General features: G+C 46.0%; 1 protein-coding gene across 3 annotated transcripts in view; it reads left to right on the top strand.

The window, feature by feature from the left end:
* The first annotated feature begins 5,969 nt into the window (after nt 1–5,969).
* The window catches only part of LOC138284668 (uncharacterized), a 353,800-nt gene continuing 338,778 nt past the window's right edge, over nt 5,970–20,991 (top strand). For 2 of the 3 annotated variants that reach the window (XM_069223735.1, XM_069223736.1), the window contains exon 1: nt 5,989–6,127. In XM_069223735.1, the coding sequence (XP_069079836.1) occupies nt 6,085–6,127 (43 nt within the window). In that variant the 5' untranslated portion in view covers nt 5,989–6,084. Of the gene's footprint in view, nt 6,128–20,991 lie in introns of all 3 variants that reach the window. The other variant, XM_069223733.1, reaches the window with a different exon arrangement.

Raw genomic sequence — 20,991 nt, forward strand, 5'->3', positions numbered from 1 at the left:
TGGTAGATGAAAAATTATGCATAACGCTAGGGACATCAAAATTACAGTGCATTAACTGGTTTTGGGCAATTTTTCTTGTTTTTTGGTTATGTTACATTTGGGACACATCAGAGATAGGCTGATTGAAGACAGTATGCTATTGATGGTGTATGTTCACATGTCTGACATTATACTGCAGCAGACCATGATCCGCTACTCCCTTCACAGTATTTTTTTTACGGTTGACTGACGCAATAGTTGGTCATAAGTGTGGCCTACATATATGTGTTGCAGAAATTGTGCATGTTTGGCATAAGGAGAGGATAGCAATGTGACGCACATATGTACAATACCTAAATGCCTTTGGCTCAAAGTGTGTGCTTTGGCAACTAATGTATTTGTTGACCAAGTGTGTGTGTATCACATGAAGCATATTTGTACATATGCTTGTATGAATGTGACGTCTATGTGTCCAATCCTTAGATGGAAGTCATTGTGGAAATGAGCAAGGGCATGTGTTAGTCATACATGTAACAACACCTGTAAAGTGGACTTCCAAGATTTAGGGTCACGTAGACACCACATGTGACATAGCATGCACCAGATGGATGGCAGATGCTTGTTCATGTCAGTGGTCCACATTTTCTACATCATATGTCCTAGAGTATTGGTAAGAGCTTCCTAGGCACTAGTTGGTGAATCCCACAGTGAGTCATACACATGCATTGAGGAAGTGGGTACCATGTTGTTTGCACAGACAGACAAGGGTGAATCTCAAATGTATGATGACACCACAGTTGAGGCCATAGAAGTGAGCCCCAACTATCAAGTGGCTGTGGTGGACCAGCATACAAGACAGCACATGTCCACATATTTCCAGTGATCAAGTGCACATAGGTGTCTTGTTCATGTGTGTGGTCCAATGATGATCCTGTATATTGTTTGGGGTGTAATTTGTCACAGTTCGGTCCAGGACTCATCATGAGTCAGTGGCAGCTTTTCCTGTATCTACTGAGTATCCTTGGTTGATCAATATGAGTAAAGTGGATGTGGACATGTGAACCAACATTTGGATGGTCCCACCCTGTCCCTAAAGACGTGCAATGAGACAGTCAACAGGGCAACCTTGGTGTGCTGAGTGAGATAATGTCTCAGGTGTCATGTTCCGGCAGGTGTCATTACAACATTTGTACACAGGTTGGCCTCTGCACTTCCCACTGCATCTGGGAACATCATAGCTTCTGTGCTGATTATTCTCGCAGCTATTCACCACACACGGCCCATCACTATGTTGTGAGCACTGTGATTCTGTGTGTGAACTGTCATGGTCCTGACATTTGTGTATTTTTTTTCATGGACATTATCAGAGGTTGCTGGTTGTACTGAAAGCCCCGTACCCAATCCCTGCCTACGGCCCTGGAACACTGTCACACTTTGTCATTCATGCATAAATGCAACCCAGACAAGGGATGGGCCATGAATTTTGCTTTTCCAAGAGGATGTAACTCAAATGGTACAGTTAAAAGGCAGATGATGCTATACAATGTATTTGTGTATGCATTGAAGAAGCCCATGCCCAATACCCCCTGATGAATGAGAGATTTGCTAACGCAAGTGTGGTACATATGTAGACACAGGCATACTTTAGTGTGACGCACAGACAGTTGCCAGTCAGGCTGACAGAATGCAAGGTGATTCAGGATCCAGCTACTTGACAAGTTACATAATCAGTGGTCTGACTAAGACTGTTTGGAGGACAAACTAGAGAGCTGACATGTCAAACTGTGTATGTCCTGTGTTTTTGAAGGTGACAAATGAACCCAGTTGCTGTGTTACACGGCTTAATTAGTATCAATGCTTAATGGTACATTTGACATAATGGCAACATCTGTTTCTCACCAGTCCTGTAGGTGAGACTTGCATTCTAAGGGCCAACAGACATTTTCACAGGGGTAGCAACCTACATGTGCTAACAGGGCTTTGAAACTAGAAGACAGTGTATAAATTAACCTGACGTCCATGCAGTCACATTTTCTATGACAATGGCATACCATAGGAAAGGGTGTAGCACACTGGTTTGCTAATGTTGGTCTGTGTGTGTAGAGGAGGGAATATCAGGGTACACACCTTAGTATTCCAGGGACCTCTTCCGACAGGTGGGTTGTGACCAGGTGCATGGGTGTGTCAGGAGTTAGGAAATGGGCTGACATGTACATGGGATGTCATGTGTGCAATGCTGCTCATATGTGTGGCACTTGTGCTGTCTATGTTCTGCTTCTATGGGACTCTGGTCACAGATATTTCTTGCAAATATTGGATGCAGTTGGACTTACTGCTGTCAAGGGTCTGGTCAGGCATTCCTATTACTGATGCCAAAGCACATTGACTGCCTCATGTATGAGGCGTGTTTTCCCCTTATTGAGTGATGGTGTCTTAGTTGTGTGCCATATGCTGCGTTGGACCTTGATTTCAACATGTATGTGTGAAATAGTTGTGGTCCTCTGCTATTGGCCTTCAAAGGAGAAATGTACATGATATATGTCATTAAGAGTATGTGTGTATGTGACCATTGTATGTTAGGCATCACATTAGCTCTGGGATGTTCTGTGTCCTACTCAGTATATCAGCAATGCTCCATGAGTAGAGATGAGGGTGTGCAAAAAGGAATAGCCAGACCATTATATGGTGATTAGAATAGGTGTTTATTTAAATTTGTTAACTAAAGTGGTGAAGGTGATCATATTCAAAAGAAATTGTTGACGATCTGTTGCCGCCTGCGTATATCAGCGGCCGTGTTCTGTAGTTCCCCCTCATGTTGCAGGCCAGCATCCTCCTCTTCCTCTTCTTCAGGCATGTGTGGCTCTGGTTCCAGGAGGGGAATGTTCCTTTCGATGCAAATGCTGTGCAATATTGCACATGTTAGGATGATCCTACAGACCATCTCCAGGGAATATAGGAGGCTACCACCAGTGATGTCGAGGCACCGGAACCTTGACTTGAGGATGCCAAAGGTCCTCTCGACAATGCTGCGTGTCCTCCTATGTGCTTTGTTGTAGGCATGCTCTGCAGCAGTACTTGGGTTGCCAAATGGTGTCATAATCCATGGCTGGATGCCATACCCCTGATCAGCTGCAAGAGAGAATGATTGCAATCATGTTGATGTAGTTGGCACTTTTTGAAGTTACCTTTCATGGCAGTAGTTGTCTTGTGTTGTCTGTGACTCTTTTGTGTAATAATGTAGCATCCTATGCTTGTAGGATGTACCATCTGCATTGTGTTGTTTCCTTGGCTGAACGAGTATTTGTCTGCTAACCGTTTGTCAGCAGTATGTTTTGGGATTTGCAGTACAGTGTGCCCTCCCTAGCATTGTGACTTGTGATACAGGTGTCCATGTGTCTTCACTGGGGGTGAGATGATAGTTCCATACACAGTTAAAATTGACAGTGTTGTTAACACGTTCATATCAATGTACCCTGGACATCCCATGCCTTTAGACTTAGGCAATGGATTAATGTAAAGGTCATTGGGACATTTACATTTTGCAAGGTGACATTTGGGCAACCCACACCACACGTTGTGATCTTTGATGTCTTAACATTAGGCTGTACAGTAATTTCCGATGTGTGACAGGTTCAATGGTGACCTAAAAAACATGGCTAGCGATGTCACAACCTCAGTATGTTCCTGTTCACATGTTGCTTTTGTGGTGTATGTGTTGTGTGTCCTGGAGGGTTGCTGTGCAGTGTGTATATAAGTAGGTTTTTGTACTTACCAACAGGTAGTCCATTGCCATACCGTCCATCCTGGAAGTGTTCATTGATGGTGCAGTGACGGAAGATGAATGAGTCATGGACACTCCCAGGATATTTAGCCAAGATGTTGGTGATCAATCCCTGGTGATCGACAATGGCCTGCACGTTGATGGAATGTGTGTGCTTCCTGTTGCGGTAGAGGTGTTCAGTTGCAGCAGGTGGCACAAGGCGTACATGTGTGCAGTCGATTGCACCAAGGATGTGTGGGAAGCCACTGATGAGGTAGAACCCCTGTTTTGTTTCCTGCTGCTTCTGCAGTGTGTTAGGGAAGCAGATGTAGCGGGGTGTCAGTCCAATGATGGCATTCAGTACTTTGGGCAAAAAGGCGGAGAATGATGGTTGTGATATTTCGCCAACCAGGGCACCAGTTGTTTGGAAAGAGCCACTTGCCAGCATATGAAGTACGGCAAGCAGCTTGGTTTCTGTTGGGATGGTGCGGGGTGTCACCAAAGTGGGGGCCAACTGCGGTTCAATGTTGCGCAGCAGCTACTGAATGGCCTGCCAGTTCAACCGGTACCTCTGGATTATGTTGTGTTCCCTGAGGCCCTGAAGGGTGGTTCTGGAGTGGAATATCCTCTCCTGCCTTCTTCGCTGCCTTTGGGGTCCCTGCTGGTGTTGTTGTAGCTGCTGTTGTTGCTGCTGGGCTCTGCGTCTGCGTGCACGCTGGATTAGAATCACCTCCATGGCTCCCTGTTGCTGCTCCGCTGCTCTGCTGTTTGTTCTGTGTGTTCTGATTACAGGTGTGTTTGCCCCATTTTAACGCCTGCCCTGACCCAGGCGTAAAATTTTGACACAAATCGGGCTGTGCGTCATTTTCTGGTTCCGCCTCCCGGCCGTGCGTCATTTTTGCCCGAAAGCATAAATACGACGCACGGCCGTTTAAGCCATTTTTTGGACGGTAACGCCTACCTTGCATATAATTAATGCAAGGCGGGTTGCCCCATCCAAAAAATGACGCACACGGCGGAATTTTGTCGTCCGCGGACTCGGGCGTCAAATTTTAAATACGGGGCAACGTTTGCGCTGATTGTGCGTCAACATTTTTGACCCACGCTCGGCGCAGACGGAGTATAAATATGCCCCAAAGGTTTTCTTGATAGCTATTTTTCAATCTTTATATTTCAGCAAATGAATTGCTGTATACCCGGTACAGAATGAAAACCCACTGCAGGGTGCAGCTCATTTATTGGCTCTGGGTACCTAGGGTTCTTGATGAACCTACAAGCCCTATATATCCCCGCAACCAGAAGAGTCCAGCAGACGTAACGGTATATTGCTTTAAAAAATCTGACATTGCAGGAAAAAGTTAGAGTAAAACGTAGAGAATAATTGCTGTTTTTTTTCACCTCAATTTCAATATCATTTTTTTCAGCTGTTATTTTCTGTAGGAAACCCTTGTAGGAGCTACACAAATTACCCCTTGCCGAATTCAGAATTTTGTCTACTTTTCAGAAATGTTTCGGTTTCTGGGATCCAGCATTGGTATCACACCCATTTCTGTCACTGACTGGAAGGAGGCTGAAAGCACAACAAAATGGTAAAAATGGGGTATGTCGCAGTAAAATGCCAAAAATTGTGTTGAAAAATTGGGTTTTCTGATTCAAGTCTGCCTGTTCCTGAAAGCTGGGAAGCTGGTGATTTTAGCACCGCAAATCCTTTGTTGATGCCATTTTCAGGGAAAAAACCACAAGCCTTCTTCTGCAGCCCCTTTTTCCATTTTTTTTTTAAAAAACGAAATTTTCACTGTATTTTGGCTAATTTCTTGTCCTCCTTCAGGGTATCCCACAAAGTCTGGGTACCTCTAAAATCCCTAGGATGTTGGGAAAAAAGGACGCAAATTTGGTGTGGGTAGCTTATGTGGACAAAAAGTTATGAGGGCTTAAGCGAGAACTATTCCAAATAGGCAAAAAAAGGCCTGGCATAGGAGGGGGAAAAGGCCTGGCAGCGAAGGGGTTAATAGTAAAATCAATAATTAAATAAAAACCAATCCGCCTGTTCTCACTGGAACCTCTTACTGATTGCTTTCTAGTCTATGCTGTAGACTTCTGGCTCGAGGACGCTCGAATTAAACACATTAGTGATGTTTAAATTACTCCCCCTCGATCTTTAATGCCCGCGCGCCGCCTACTGCCCATTCTCTGTATCACACAGATCAGGATATGCCATCTTGAATCTGACGATAAAGAAAGTGAAAGTAGAAATCTTGACGCAACCTGAGAAGGGAGTTGTCGGCAGTAGCTGAGAGGCCTTCTTTTTAGTCTATAGACCTTACCTCGAACGCAAACAACTTTCGATGGGACGTCTGATTTATCTCGCACTTCTTTCTCACATCGCAGGTAAAGGGCAGGGGACTTAATGTGATTGTCGTATTTCGTGACCAAATGTGTGCACCCGGATATGGTGTGTGAAAGAAGACGCATTATAGGAAGAGTTCAGTCTTGCACATAATTTGCTCGAGATCTGACTTCTGGTCCATAATATAGCACCGCAAGAATGCGCAATCTTTGCTCTAATGTGTAATTTCAATAAAAGGCACCGCGACGAATATTACAGGCTAGGACCGTGGTTGTTGGCGAGTATATTTCGCAGCAGGTGTCCGATTCAATAGAACCAGATTCAGTGACTGTGTTTTAGATAGCTTAACCACCCCTCCTAATACAATACTCATGACAGTCTTTGCGGGTCATTATGACCCAGGCGGTCTGGGCTAATGTGGCGGTAGTACCGCCAACAGGCTGACCGTACTTACCGCCACATTATGATTATTGGCGGATTGGGTGAAGCCAAACCACCAATGTACCACCTAGACTGCCATGGTGGTAGCAGCCGCCGGGCTGGAGATAAGAATCTTCGGCCCTGCGGCCGCCATTGTGCTACCGGCAGTATCAGGACCCTGCCTACCGCCGTAGTTTAGCCACAAAAACCATGGTGGTAGGCCCTATCAGTGACAGGGAATTCTTTCCCTGTCACTGATAGGAGGCCTCCTGCCCCCCCAAACACTCAGCAGACATCCCCCCACACCCCTACATCCACGCACCTCCCATTTACACACGCGCAGACACGCACTCATCCACACATACACACACGCATGTATTCATTCATTCACGCACACACATCAAAACATACACGCAGACACGCATTCACATTTCCATACATACACGCACTCACACGCATTCATACACGCACTCACACACATTCATACATGCACGCAAACAACACTGAACACACACTCACATTCATGCACACACTCACACATACATGCACACTCCCCCCCACCCACACAACCTCACCCACCCCCCTCACCTGTCGGAACCCCGAGTTACCTGGACCCAAGGGATCTTCTGGCAGGGGATGGGATGGGGTGCTGCTACCGCCAGCAGCGCCCGCCAGCAGAACACCACCAGGCCGTATTATTTTTCTTAATACAGCTGGCGGCGGTCTACTGACGTGGTGCCTCTGTTGGTAGCAGCGCCACCTTACCGCCATTAGCCAGTATGGCCATAGCCAGATTTCCGCCCTTCTTGTGACGAAAATCTGGCTGTGGTCATATAATGGCAGATGGATGGTAGCTGCGGCGACGGTCTTTTGGCGGCCGTCGCCGCGGGGTTAGGCGGTTTTTACCACCATTGTCGTAATGGGGACCTTTGTCTCTTTGTGAGGAACATTCATTTTTTTAGGTGTGGCTTGAAAGCAGCCCAGTATATTCCTATTTATTTGTACCTTTATTTAAGTTTTAATATATGAGAGATATAGTGAGGTCACTTTGCAAGATCAAGGGGACAGGTTGGACAAAAGCAACAAATTGTGTGGAATTTTGTTTGGTTGTAGCCTAACAGTTTTTGGTAGGATCTACGCGATCAGTGCTCACGGATCCTGTCCGACAATTTTCAGAAAAAGGACTGCGCAAGAGCCACCAAGGAACAGGGTAAGCATTAATACTTCTGTTATTGACTTCAGAAGAGGAAATGAAGGAAAAGTAAAATAAGACCAATTATATATAGAACTCATTTAATTGTAGATGTATTCTGTGTTAAATGAAATAAATAAAAAATCAAAAGTAGGAACAGCACTTTGCAATCTGCAGATATGTTCTGTATTTAATGAACGTTCCTAAAAAAATCCTTTTGTGAGCTCAGTTTCTGATGCATTTGCACTTGCAAAGTTAAATGCAGGTCCGACTGCATTCAAGGGACACTTCAGCCCTTCAGTAGTTCCTTGCTGGCAAAGAACGCAGGTATGCCAGTCGATGTCTTCATCTGTGGAAGGTCAAACCTGAAACACACAGAATGTAGGGTAACATTAGTTTTCTAGAAAACAATGGAAAACTGAAATTAAACATGAATCAGAAGCAGCAATGATATATAAATATATATATATCCAATTGCCCCCCCTATTATGCACTTTCCTTAAATAGAACATAACACTTTAATAACGTAAGAGTAGTCTATGGTGCAGGTAGATTGCGGATGGGGAGAGGTAAATGGCGGGACCGTGTATAGAGCTGGGAATGGTTGTGTACATGTGTAGGGGGTTGGGTTGGAAGGGGACAGCTGCAGGAGGCAATTGTGAACAATGGTGCCTGCTGTCGGTGCTGCAGGCGAGCTCCCAAAAGTGTGAGCACAGTATTGGAGTCACATGACGTCCTCCCTGCGTATAGCAGGGTCTCGACTCTGTGAATGGCTAGACATAGACGTGGAGGGGGGAGTCTCTGTATTTGCAGAGGAAAGGTGTCGTAGTGTGGTACTGGCCGAGCTACTTATCCCCAGTAAGTAGGGTCACAAGTCGTTGTTCAGGAATATGACCCACACCTGCTAGTTATTCTCATGTTTGTCTGTTAGCTTATAAATAAGCATCTCAAATGAGACCATTTTGAACATCTCAACCAGCCATTGTGCATGCATGGTTTTGTGCTGTGAGCGCCAGTAGTGGAGTATGCAGAGCTTGGCTGCGGTTAATGATTTGGAGAGGATACAGTGTTAATGATGAGTCAATGTAGGAATGGCAGCGGTATCGTGTAGCATTACCACGTGCTGAGGTATTGTGTATGGGAGGGATATGGTTCTGTTAGTGGGTATTCCACTGCGGTCCACAGAACCTGTTTGTCCGGACGGTCATACAGAATGGGTATTTTGTCGCAGCCAGGGAGCCCACATCTCCAGCACTGCGAGTGGATCAGGAACCCTGTGCACTTAAATTTCAAATGCATTCAAGACAATTTCATAGGGCGCCAGGACCCACGGGGCACACCAGGTTTATTAACGTGACAGTGATGGAGTTGCAGATATTTCCATTTCTGGTTTGGGGGAAAGTGGAATTCCTCACTCAGGTATTCCCAGAATTCAAGGGAGCAGGAGGCAGTAGCCTGGGAAAGGGACACAATTCCTGTCTGTCACCACGGCGGCCAGTTGGGCAAAGCTTCTCTGATGCAGATGCTGGCATTCTGCTAGAGGGGCCCCTTCATGTAGTTAAGCATCAGTCAAGAAGAGGCTGTGGGCACGCCCCCAGGCACAGGAGAGGACCATTGCCTGGATCAAAGGATTGGAGAGCCGTGTTGAGGGAGCACCATGTACGTAGAGTGACTGCAGTCCTGGGGGGCTGTGGGAGAAATTTCTTGCAATAGGACCCAGTGGAGAGGGTCGGTTATGTGTTGTTGAATGTAGGTGAGTTGTGCAAGGTGTAGCACTAAGGTGTAAAGTTCAACCAAAGGGGAGCCCTAGACCGCCGCTTTTCCTGTGGGCATTTAGTTTGGACAATGCCAGTCGCAATTTCACAAGGCCTCATATGAAAGTTTAATGTTTCTATCTGTGGAACATATTGGTGAGACCATGATCGGGAGTGGGAGCACACCCAGAACAAATGTGAACCTGTGGAGGACTACCATTTGAACAATCCTACCCCAGAGCGAAATATTGAGGTGTGTCTATTTGGCTTAGTCCCCGTGGGCACCCTCAGTGAGGAGCTTTAGATTATTTAGTGTCATGCATTCCATGCCCCTGTTGGCGTAGACCCAAAGGTATTTGAGATGAGACGGCTTCCAGCGAAACTGATAGCCCTGTATGGCAGCCTTCATCGTGGGCTTGGAGAGGGAGAGGGCTTCACTCTTACCCCAGTTGACCCTGTAATAGGCTGTCAGATAGAACTCTGTAATGAGCCTCGGAAGGGGCGGGAGGGAGCTGGAGAGGTCAGTAAGTTTCAACAGAATGTCTGTGTAGAGAAGCACAGATCAGGAGCCTCCTGGCATGGGTATATCCGCAGTGTCTGCGGACTGGCAGATGGGTGTGGCCAAGGGTTAACTGGAAGAGCAGCTGGGAGAAGGAGCACCCCTGTTGCCTCCTACGTCATACAGGGAGGGAGGTCAAAAAGAAATTCTTGCAATCAACTTGTGCTGTGGGGTAAGCATATAACTGCTGAACCCTGGTAGTATAGTAGTATCTGAGATTGAATTTGTGAAGGGCCGCAAAGAGGTATCCCCATTCTATGCGGCTGAGCACTTTTTCGTCTTGAAGTGACTGGACAAGTGCATCCTCTGGTATGTCTTTGTCAAACTACAGGACATGGGTCAGAGTGTGGCGGTGATTACAGGACATTCGTCCCAGGACAAAGCCTACTTCCATGGCATGGATAAACATAGGGGTAACCTTTTTAAGGTGGGTCGCAAGTATGCTGGCCAGAATCTTGATGTCTGTGCCTTTCTGGTTATTGTAGGCCCCAGTCTCTAAAACACATCTCATCGCAAGGTTTATTGAGTAATAACAGTTGAGGGAATTAAGGTTGAACTAAGTTGGTGAGGATGTGATAGAAGCTGATAGTCGCACTTTACCTTGTGAATTTCTGGATGCCTCTTGATTGCTATAGAGTAGCATAGTAGCAAAAAGTGGCAGAAGAGATGTAAACCCTTATTTTTACCATTTGTTTTGCATTTAACTCCACTGCTCTGCAGCTACCCTTCTAACAGCTGATGGATACAGTAAAAGATTTATCTGTCTGCTTGGGATATAAAATTAATCACACTAATTTGACCAATTCCCCCTGGATGCCAACCTAGAAGAAGTTTATAGTTTTCAATAGGTGAAACATAAATCTAAAGGGGTGTGTCCTGACCGCCGAACATGGCGGATGTATAACAGAGGAGCTCCCCCTGTCCCGCGATGATCTTGACCTATCCGCCGAGGCCAGAGCCAGCTATTTTATGGTGGATTTTTGTGCTGTGACACTGAACTATTCTGACACCCTTGGGTTGCACCTGGAAGCTAGTACTCCACTGCCCTTGGCCTGCGGAGCTTGGGCCTGAGGCGCCATGCAGTGTGATGCTCCTACTCAGGCCTGTGGTCAGCCTATGATGGCAGCAGCTTCTCATGCTGCTGTACTGTGGTGTGTACCTGAGGGATGGAGGAGCGGGGGCTGGTGGGGTGAGTGGGCCTATCTTCATATACCACAGTCGATAGAGGGCAATTGGGCTGCAGGTTCATCTCAGGGTTTGGCTAGCCCTGCCTTTCGGCAGCTGGTAGATGTCTGTGTGGCTTGTTGGACCCACCATGTGCGCACCTGGGGACCTCAGCGCATGTGCACTTGGCTGCCTCCTTTGACCACTGTGGACAGTGTCCAAAGTGCCTGTGAATGCCGGCGTGGTGCCTATTGCTGGGGGAGGTGGGGCACCCCCATGATGGATAGCTGAATGGCTGTGGGTAACCTGCACATGGGTGGGACAAGGGGATGCCCCCACCGCACACGCTGAGTGCCAGCAGCTTCATGATGCTTTGACTCTGCTTGTTCTGCTTCAGGCTTAGGACCACCGTTTGGCTGGTTCTTCCCTTGAGGGTGGTACTATCCTGCCTGGACCTACTTCTTTGTTGTTTGTGCAGTTTACCATCAAGCTTGACAGTGTTGTGCACTGAGGCTGCTCATGCCCCTATCGGCCTGCCATGTTCCGGATATAGGTGAGGCAGCTCTCTGATGCCACTAGACTCCTTGGCCCCTCACGGACCCTTCTCCTCCGTCCAGAGTAGCAACAAGTTGGGCTGGAGGCCTTGGAGTGCCTATGAGAGGACAGAGGGTGCCAACACAGGCATCATGCAGGAACTCAACGGGGATCCCCAGCCCAGGATTTGCAGCCTTTGCCCGTTGGTGGCAAAGAGCCCCGCACCCAGATTGCTGCTGCTTCACTGTCCCTTAAGAGTGTTATTGATGCCTGCTTCTCATAAGTTGGACAACATTTTGGCAGCCTTTGCCGAGTTCCAGGAAGCATTTGAGGCCAAGTTTGAATTGTTTACCAAGGATTTGGCGATCTTTCGCGAAAGCCAACCCAATGCCTGAAAGGATTACCACCAATACGTAGGCTCTGGGGGAGCTACAGTTGGCTACATGTGCCGTTGTTGAACAGACTCAACCATTGTGGAAAGGCTGGGCATAGCTGAAAGTAAACTTGATGATGCAGAGGGCTGTTCATGCCTTAACAACATTTGCCTTATTGGTCTACTGGAGACCGCAGAGAATGCTGACCCGGTGATGTTTCTGGAATGTTGGATAAAACAGGATGTTGCGCCCACTAGGCTTTCACCTTATTTCATGATTGAGTGCACACACAGAGTTCCTGCCTGGTGCCCCCTTCCTGGGGCTCCACCTAGGACTATGGTGGTGAGGCTTTTGAATTAATGTGACAGAGATGCTGTTCTGACAGTGGCTCGGAATAATCGTACTATCGGGTACAAAAATGGAAAGGTAATGTTTTTTTTCTGGATTACATGCTAGCTGTCCAGCGCCAGCAGGCTTCCTTCCTTCCAGTTAAACAGTGGTTGCATGAAACGGGTCTCCTGTATGCTCTCCTTTACTGTGCTAAGCTGTGGATTTCCAATGCTCAACATACTCACTTCTTCACGCAGCTGGCGGAGGAGGAGGCGGCCTGCAACGGGGTGGAGTCTTTCACCATGTGCTCCCATAGCTACTCGCCATCACCTCCCTTCTCAGTGCCATGGATTACTCAGATTACTGACACTTTACACTGTCTGCACCGCAAACGCTTGCAAGAGAAGGATGCCCGGTCCCATGCAATGCAGAGGGCAGCAGCATAGTGCTGTTGCTGCTGAGGCGTTCTGTTAGAGGCTTTTGTTGATGCCACACTTGCTAACATCTGACATGCCTGCTTCCGGGGGATGATAAGGCTTCTGACAGCTCTAGCTCCCTTACCCCTACCCCCTGATTTTCATAGCTCAGTCTGTTGAGGATCTGGTGTAGACTTGTGCTCTGCGGTGCATCACCTGTGTCTGTCTCATCAAGACTTTATTCGTCAGCTCACAGTCTTCTCTATTGTTAACTTTACCTTTGTACTCTATGTTATGACCCTTGTTGCGCTATCTTTGCTGGTATCTCCAGTCTCCCTATGTCTTATTCAGTGGTCTCATCTGCAGACCCAGGGACACCCTGGTGCTGCTCCCACATCCCTTTGCCTACTCCGTCAGTGCCGTAGCTGGGGAGTTATGACAGTTTGTGTGCTGTTTGCCTTCCCCCGTTGGGGCATTTTTGTTTTTCTTTCCTTTGCGTTGTTCCATGTTTTTGGATGGTTGCAAAGTTATCTGTCCTGTGTGTGCTTTTGCATCCATTTGGTGTTCAGATGGTGTCCTTTTGATCATTCACCTTTCTGCCTGTCAGGTTTTTCCTTTACCCTGGGATCTCCAATATTTTCAGGGTGCCTGTCTCCTGACAGGTGCAAATATCGCTGTGTTCCTCCTCACAGAATGATTTTTAACACCTGTAGTTTCCTCACTTGGACTATTTAAGGAATGAACTCTCTGCCATTATAAAATCCATGTTGCCCTGCTCCACTGGGGGGTACATGTCGCCTTTCTCCAGAGGTCGCACTTGTTGGTTTTAGAGGTAGCTAAGCTGCAGTCTGAATGGAGGGGTCAGGTACATGGAACTTGTTACTCGACCTACTCCAGGGAGTGGAGGTCTGGATCAGAATGGGGATACCATTTAGGGTGTACAGAACATATGTGGACACTGACTATTTGTTCCTGCTTATTGGGGGGGAGGGGGCATTAATAGATGCCCATTAAGCCTTGGGGTGTTTATGTGCCACACTCGGATCATTTGTCCTTTTCGTCCCGGGTTACCTCTGCTATGGCTGACTGGCCAGATGTGCCTCAGTCATTGAAAGGGGCCTTTAATATGATTCTTGAATTATTTTTAAATCGTTTGATGACACTGCACCCTCAATTCCCCATGCTAATAAATGCTTTTTATTTTCACAATTGGCTAACTCGTTGGACCCTATCTGACACCTGACCAATTAAATATCTGATGCGCCGTGAATTTTCTTTCTACTTTCCGGTTCATAAACTGTATTCTCACCTCAATTGTTTTGTTTGTTCAGCATTTAGCTACACAGTGGTTCCATCGATAAGCTACCATCCCTGGCTGCTCTCTGACTATAACTCCTTAGGAATGGAGCTGGCTTGGGGTGCTCCCCTCTTGCTGATCCATACATGGCAGCTGTTGGTCACAATGCTGGAGTATGGGGTCTTCCATCAGACACTACTCAAACATATTGATTCCTTCTTCCGGAAAAATACAAGGACTACTTCCTTGCTGTTGATCGAATGAGAAGCATTTAAACTGGTTACCAGATGAATTTGTTTTAAGACCAGGGTAGGGGTGCACAGGATTCTAGCAAGGGATGTTCAGGAGACTGAGACTGCCTTGGCAGGGGCTGAACAGGTGATGGTTGCAGACACAGGTACACTATATGACCTTAAGAAGGACATGCTGATCTCCATGATAAAAATGAATTACTTTGCTGTCATGACCATGCTGAATATGTTGAGGGAACGCATACTGAAGGCTGCAAATCTGGTTGTTTTTACTGCAGTTGATTTTGCCCCGCGACTGTGATCCTATTCCCTTACTTATCAACCTTTGGTTCGGGGAAATTGCCCACATTCGATACTTTATTAATTTATTAATACAGCCTTCTATGGCTACTACAGATTGCTTTATGTACCTCCATTATTGGTTTCCCCGACTACTCTTTGGGCTTCATATCTGCAATTCCTCTTTCCCATAGCTCTCCTGAAGCTCGGGTGCATTTGTATGTGCCAGTCACTAGCCAGGAGCTTGGATCCTGCTTGAAAGACTCACACGTGGAAATTGCTTGGCTCTGATAGCTTATCTGCCTAATTTTATGCCCGATTTGCCCAAGCTTTGGCACTCAAGCTGCAGTCTTTGTTTCAAGCCAGTTATGAATCCGACTCTCTTCCCCATTTCTCAACACCGTGCTCATTACCACTTTGTTGAAACTTCATAAGGACCCAGAGAAATTTGGCTCCTGTCATCCACCTTTCATCCTTAACACCAATAATAAGATACTTGCCAAGACACTTGTCGCTCCTTTGCTTCCTCAATAGCCTGATCTCACACATAACCAGGCAGGCTTTATTCCAGGCCGTAACATCTCACACAATCTTCATCGTTTGTGCTAGGTCTGCCCAGTGGCGTAGTGGAGCTTGGTGGGGCCCCTTTGCAAAGTACATGGAGGTCTCCTCCCCCTACACCTCCCAGGCGGCCAAGCCTTCCACCTACCACTTGCCCCAGCACCCAAAAATCTGACATATTTTGAATGGAAACCTCCAACATTTAATGAAAGGCCTCGATATTGTCTTGCTCAAAATTCTAATAAGAAAGTAAGAAACACTCTTAACATATAAACTATGCCATTGGTAACATTATTGTCAAGAGCAGATTATTTAACTGAGACAGCAATTGGAACAATGGAAAGGAGCGGTCCTATTGTCTCAGGAACTGCCTATTGCTGAAGAACAAAGAACAAGTATGTAGGATCTGAAATAGAATTACATTGCTAGAAAATAACCTACAAATTTGAAAGACAAACCCAAACCTGCAATTTCACAGACTCGGTTGACAGTATACACAAGGAATACACAAGATATAACTCAGTATCCTGCCAGCTCCAAGAGAAATTAACTGGTGAATTGTCTGTATGCCACACACTTGCAACTGTCAGGGGTTGTGCATGATAATAACCACGCTACACTATTTAATGTGAACTGGGGAGGTAATTTCAATTTCTACCATCAAGGCTTTATTACTAAGCAGGACAAAAACAGGCAGGGAAACAAGGATGAGGATGAAAACTGCTTGGATGCTTCTGAACATTTTTCCAAATGTTTGAAACAATGCTAATTACAAGATTTAAAGTGCACATATTACAGTCAGGTGCAAATAACACCATAAATAACACATTGTGTATTAAAAACAAACCATATCAGCAAGTACCTTATGACAGAATCTGTGCTAACTGTAGTTGGTAGGTAAAGGAAAAAGTGAAAATAATTTAAAAGTGTATAACAAAACAATCACCAGTCCAGCAATATACAAAAATCAGGCATTTTGTGAAACAATCCCCATTTCTTCTTGCATCAAAGTGAAAATGCTTTCAAAGTGCATGATAAAAACAAGTCCAGCAGTATGCAAAAATGAATCCAGGTTACTCAAATAATAACCCCTTTGATTTTTTGCATAAAGGCGCAAATATTTAAAATTGAATGGTAAAACAACAACAAGTACACCACCATACAATAATTAAAATCAGTTTAGCCAAACAATTCCCTTTTTGAAAGTGCAAACACTCCAAAGTCACTGGTAAACCAATAGCAAGTACAGCAGGCAGCAGCATATAAAAACCGAACCAGTCTAGCCAAATGAATGTCCCTTTTGTTTGGGCATGAAGGTGCAAATATTTCAAAGTGGATGGTAAAATAATAACAAGTTCAGCAGCATAAACATCAAACCAGTCTAGTCAAACAGTGACCCTTTTGTTTGTGCATGAAAATGCAAATATTTCACTGTCTGGTAAAACAATCACAAGTTCAGCAGCATAAACATCAAACCAGCGTAGTCAGACAGTGCCCCTTTCGTTTGTGCACAAAGGCGCAAATATTTCAAAGTGGCTTGTAAAACAATCACAAGTTCAGCAACATAAGTATCAAACTAGTCTATTCAAACAGTGCCCCTCCCATTTGAGCATGAAGGTGCAAACATATCAAAGTGGCTGGTAGAACAATCACAAGTTCAACCGCATAACATCAAACCAGTCTAGTCAAACAGTGCCCCTATCACAGTTCAGCAACATAAAAAACCTGTTTACTCAAACAATGCTTCTTTTGTCTGTGCAAAAGAAAGTGTCAAGGAGGGGCATAAATGTCAGCTTAAATAGAATATATTTCTTCTTGCTTCTATAGACATATCTTCAGAATAATGTGGTAGCCTGTATATAATAGCACAATATTTAAAATATGATATCCTGGCAGAATACCATATTACATATTGCTTCCTAATAGAATTCAAAGGATAGATACATTTAGAAAATCACACTATGAGTAGAAGCAGTAATTGCTGGCAATGTGTCTGAAGAAATGAATTGTACCACTGGGCGAGAAGTCACCCAATATCAAATCTGGCTTCTTGAGGGCAATTCGTAGCTCTACCTTTGTATTTACATTGCTAAAGGGGACCCTGGTTGAAAGCTATGATTCCATTGTAAAACCTTCAGGAGCTTGGTCTGTGATTGTTTACCAGATGGTGAATCTATCCTAAAAATTATATGTAATGGGTCATTCTCATTTCCAGGCACTCCCGCTATCTAGGCAGCTCATTTTAGTGCATACTTATGAACAGGTATTTGCACTTATAAAGAATGGTATCCCCATCTCATTATTATATATCTTCCTCTACCTTTTTCGTGTGCCTATTTTCTGTGACTATCTCCAGAGTTCTCAAGTTTCCCAGGTAAATTGTGAGTACCTTATCCAGTTCATGGTTTATCTATATATTCTGGGATTTGAAGTTCTGAATATATAATTGGATGAGTAGGACTACAAATGCCAGAATGAAACAACATTACCTGGACTTGAAGTGCGACTTACTTCTTCGACTGTGAAATTTGAGCACTGTATGTTGTCCTCTCCTGTGTGCACCCCCCCTTTTATATTGCCACTCTGTCCTGTTCTTTTTCTCTGCCCTTATTTTTCTGTTCCCCTCGCTCTCTCCATCTTCCTCTTTTTTCATTCAGTCTCCCCTTCTCTATTTACTGTTGGCTACAACCATAGTCAGTAGTGTAAGCAGAGGCCCAGCCACACATGGTCAGCGATAGAAATTAGTTTCTTTTCTTGCGCCTGTGAGACAGGGAAAATAGGCCACTTATGTCATCTTATCCATACAAGGTATCCACATGTGCAAGTGATGTCTCCGGCACTGTGGTCATATGTCTTCACAGTTACACTTTTGCACTAAGGAACCTTACCACAGGCACTGTCACTGGAAGAATGAAAAGAAGACTGTGTTCTCATTTCATTCTATTTCACTTATACCTTAGCTCCTCTCTCCACACAATACCAAGGAAAGTATCAGCTTTGGCAGTGAGCTGCTAGGGGGAGCGAGCTGCTCAGTCTGACTTAAAAAGATCACTTGGAGAATGATGTCACAGTACATCTAAAAACGCAAGTTGCCATCTTTAAACAAAGCAATGTTCTAGAACGCCTATTTTTGGTGCTTGTTAGAGAAGCACAACTAGGTAAAGAAAACAGTTTTTACTGTACACTGGATGGACTCTTTAAGGTAGAAAGATAATGAAAGTAGAGGACCTTAATATCATCGTCTGATGGAAGTGTGATGCGGTGGCATGATTATGGCACTTCTCTGCATACCGGTTGTAGGAGGCTGGCCTTGTTTGTAGTGGGTACCAAAGGTACTTACACCTTATACCAGGTCCAGTTATCCCTTATTAGTGAAATGTATTCAGTGCCTAGAAGCCAGGCTGTCTAGGGGTAGCTGTAGCTGACCAGCCAAGGCTTATCTAGGCGTCATGCACAGCTCTTGCAATAGCACTGTATTCACACAGTACTCACACACATGAAAGAAAATACTCAGTGTTACAAAAATAAAGTTACTTTACTATGCCGAAAATACCTTACAGACTATACTCCCTTAGGAGGTAAGTAATATACACAGTATCTACAAACTAGAATGCAGAAATAGCTGGAAAATCACAATAGGTTGCAATGGCCTTACAGGGAACACAAACCAAGTACTAAAATAGTGGAATGCCAAAGTCGGTTTCCCACCTAGGCAAGTGTGTGTAGAGGGGTGCTGGGAGTGTAAGAAAACACCAAATGTAAGTAGTAGAACCCACTGCAGAGCCCAGGAAAACAGGAGTAAATCACAGTAATTTTCCTAGAACACACAAGAGGTTGTGATTGAAGATTATGCAAGAACCAGAAGAGACTGCAAGACACCAACAATGGATTCATGGACCTGAAGACCTGTGGAAGAAGAGGACCAAGTCCAAGAAGCACTAAAGAGTCCAGGAAGAACAGGAGCCCCTGCTAACCTGGATGAAGGTGCAAAAGAAGAACCACCGGTGAGAAGACAAAGTCAGTTATGCCCCCAAGAAGACAGATGAGGGTTCCTGGTTGGTGCAGAAGATGTCCGACGCCGGATAGATGATTGCAGTCTGGTTTGCGTTACTGGATTCCGCCAACAAGCCTTGGCACACGCAAAAATCGTGGTTAGTGGAAAATGGCGCTTCCTGGGACCAGGAGGGTCCTGGTGGCCCCTACCCAGGAGGGGGAGACAGAGGGGGCTCTCAGCAACTGAGAAAGCCCTTAGAAAACCAGGCAGAATGCACAGGAATCCCACAGCACGGGGACAAAGAAGGTGCAAATGGAGGCCAATTCAGCATGACCCAAAGGGATCCCACGCCGCCGGAGAACCACTCAGGAAGCTGTGCGTCACCGGAAGGAGTGCTGGGGGCCGGAGCTGTGCTGTGCACAAAGAACTTTGTGGAAGGTCACACACAAGCCTTGGCAACTGCAAATCGGGGGTACTGTCTTGCGTGAGAAGGCAAGCTCTTATGGCCACCAAAGTTGGACATCTGGACCTTAGGATCGTCGGGACAACTTCAGTCCACTACCCATGTTGCTGGATGCACGCACTTCGTCAGGAGAGGAGACCCACGCCACCGGTCGCTGCGGAGGGGTGCCTGCTGAAGCAGGGAAGTGACTCCTTCACTTCAAGGGAGATTCCTTAGGTTCTTATATCGCAGGCTGAAGACAGGCAGTCCTTGGAGGATGCACGAGCTCGAAACAGTTGCAGTAGCTGGCAGGAGCTGAAGATACAATGTTGCAGAAGTCGCCTTTGCTTCTTTGTTGCAGTTTGTAGAGTTCCTGGAGGGTCCAGCTGCAGTTCCATCAGTAGAAGATAAAGTAAAGGATGCAGAGGATTCCAGCTGGAGTCTTGCAATCCAAATCTGAGGAAACACCCAGAGGAGAGACCCTAAATAGCCCTGAAAGGGGGATTGGTCACCTAAGCAGGTAAGGACCTATCAGGGGACGGCTCTGACATCACCTGCTAGCACTGGCCACTCAGATGCTCCCAGAGTGCCCCACCATTTTGGAATCCAAGATGGCAAAACCTAGGGACTTTCTGGAGGAGCCCTGGGCACCGCCCAAGGGGTGGTGATGGACAGGGGAGTGGTCACTTCCCTTTCCTTTGCCCAGTTTCGCACCAGAGCAGGGACTGGGGATCCCTGAATCAGTGTAGACTGGATTATGCAAGGAGGGCACCATCTGTGCCCTTGAAAGCATTTCCAGAGGCTCTGGGAGGCTACCCCTCCCATGCCTGTAACACCTATTTCCAAAGGGAGACGGTGTAACACCCCTATCCCAAAGGAAATGCTTTGTTCTGCCTTCCGGGGCTTGAGCTGCTCAAGCAACAGGAGGGCAGAAACCTGTCTGTGAGGTGGCAGCAGCTGGGGCTGCCTGTAAAACCTCAGAAGGCTGGTATGGCAGTACTGGGGGTCCATTGTGGATCCCCCAGAGTGCATCGAATTGAAAACCAATACTAGAATTAGTATTGGGGTACAATTCCCAGTTGTTAGACACCTTATGTGGCCATATTCGGAGTTACTATTGTGAAGCTGGACATAGGTATTGGCCTATGTCCAGTGCACTCGTAAAATGGCGTCCCTGCACTCACAAAGTCAGAGAAAATGGTCCTGGAGGAAGTGGGGGCACCTCTGCTAGTGCAGGGGTGCCCTCACACACAGTTAGTTTGCACCCAGCCTTGAGGGTTGGAAGGCCTGACATATGGGTGACTTATAAGTGACCTGTTGCAGTGTAAATGGCTGTGA

This window comes from Pleurodeles waltl, chromosome 3_1 (genome assembly GCF_031143425.1).
Source record: "Pleurodeles waltl isolate 20211129_DDA chromosome 3_1, aPleWal1.hap1.20221129, whole genome shotgun sequence".
Classification (NCBI taxonomy): domain Eukaryota; kingdom Metazoa; phylum Chordata; class Amphibia; order Caudata; family Salamandridae; genus Pleurodeles; species Pleurodeles waltl.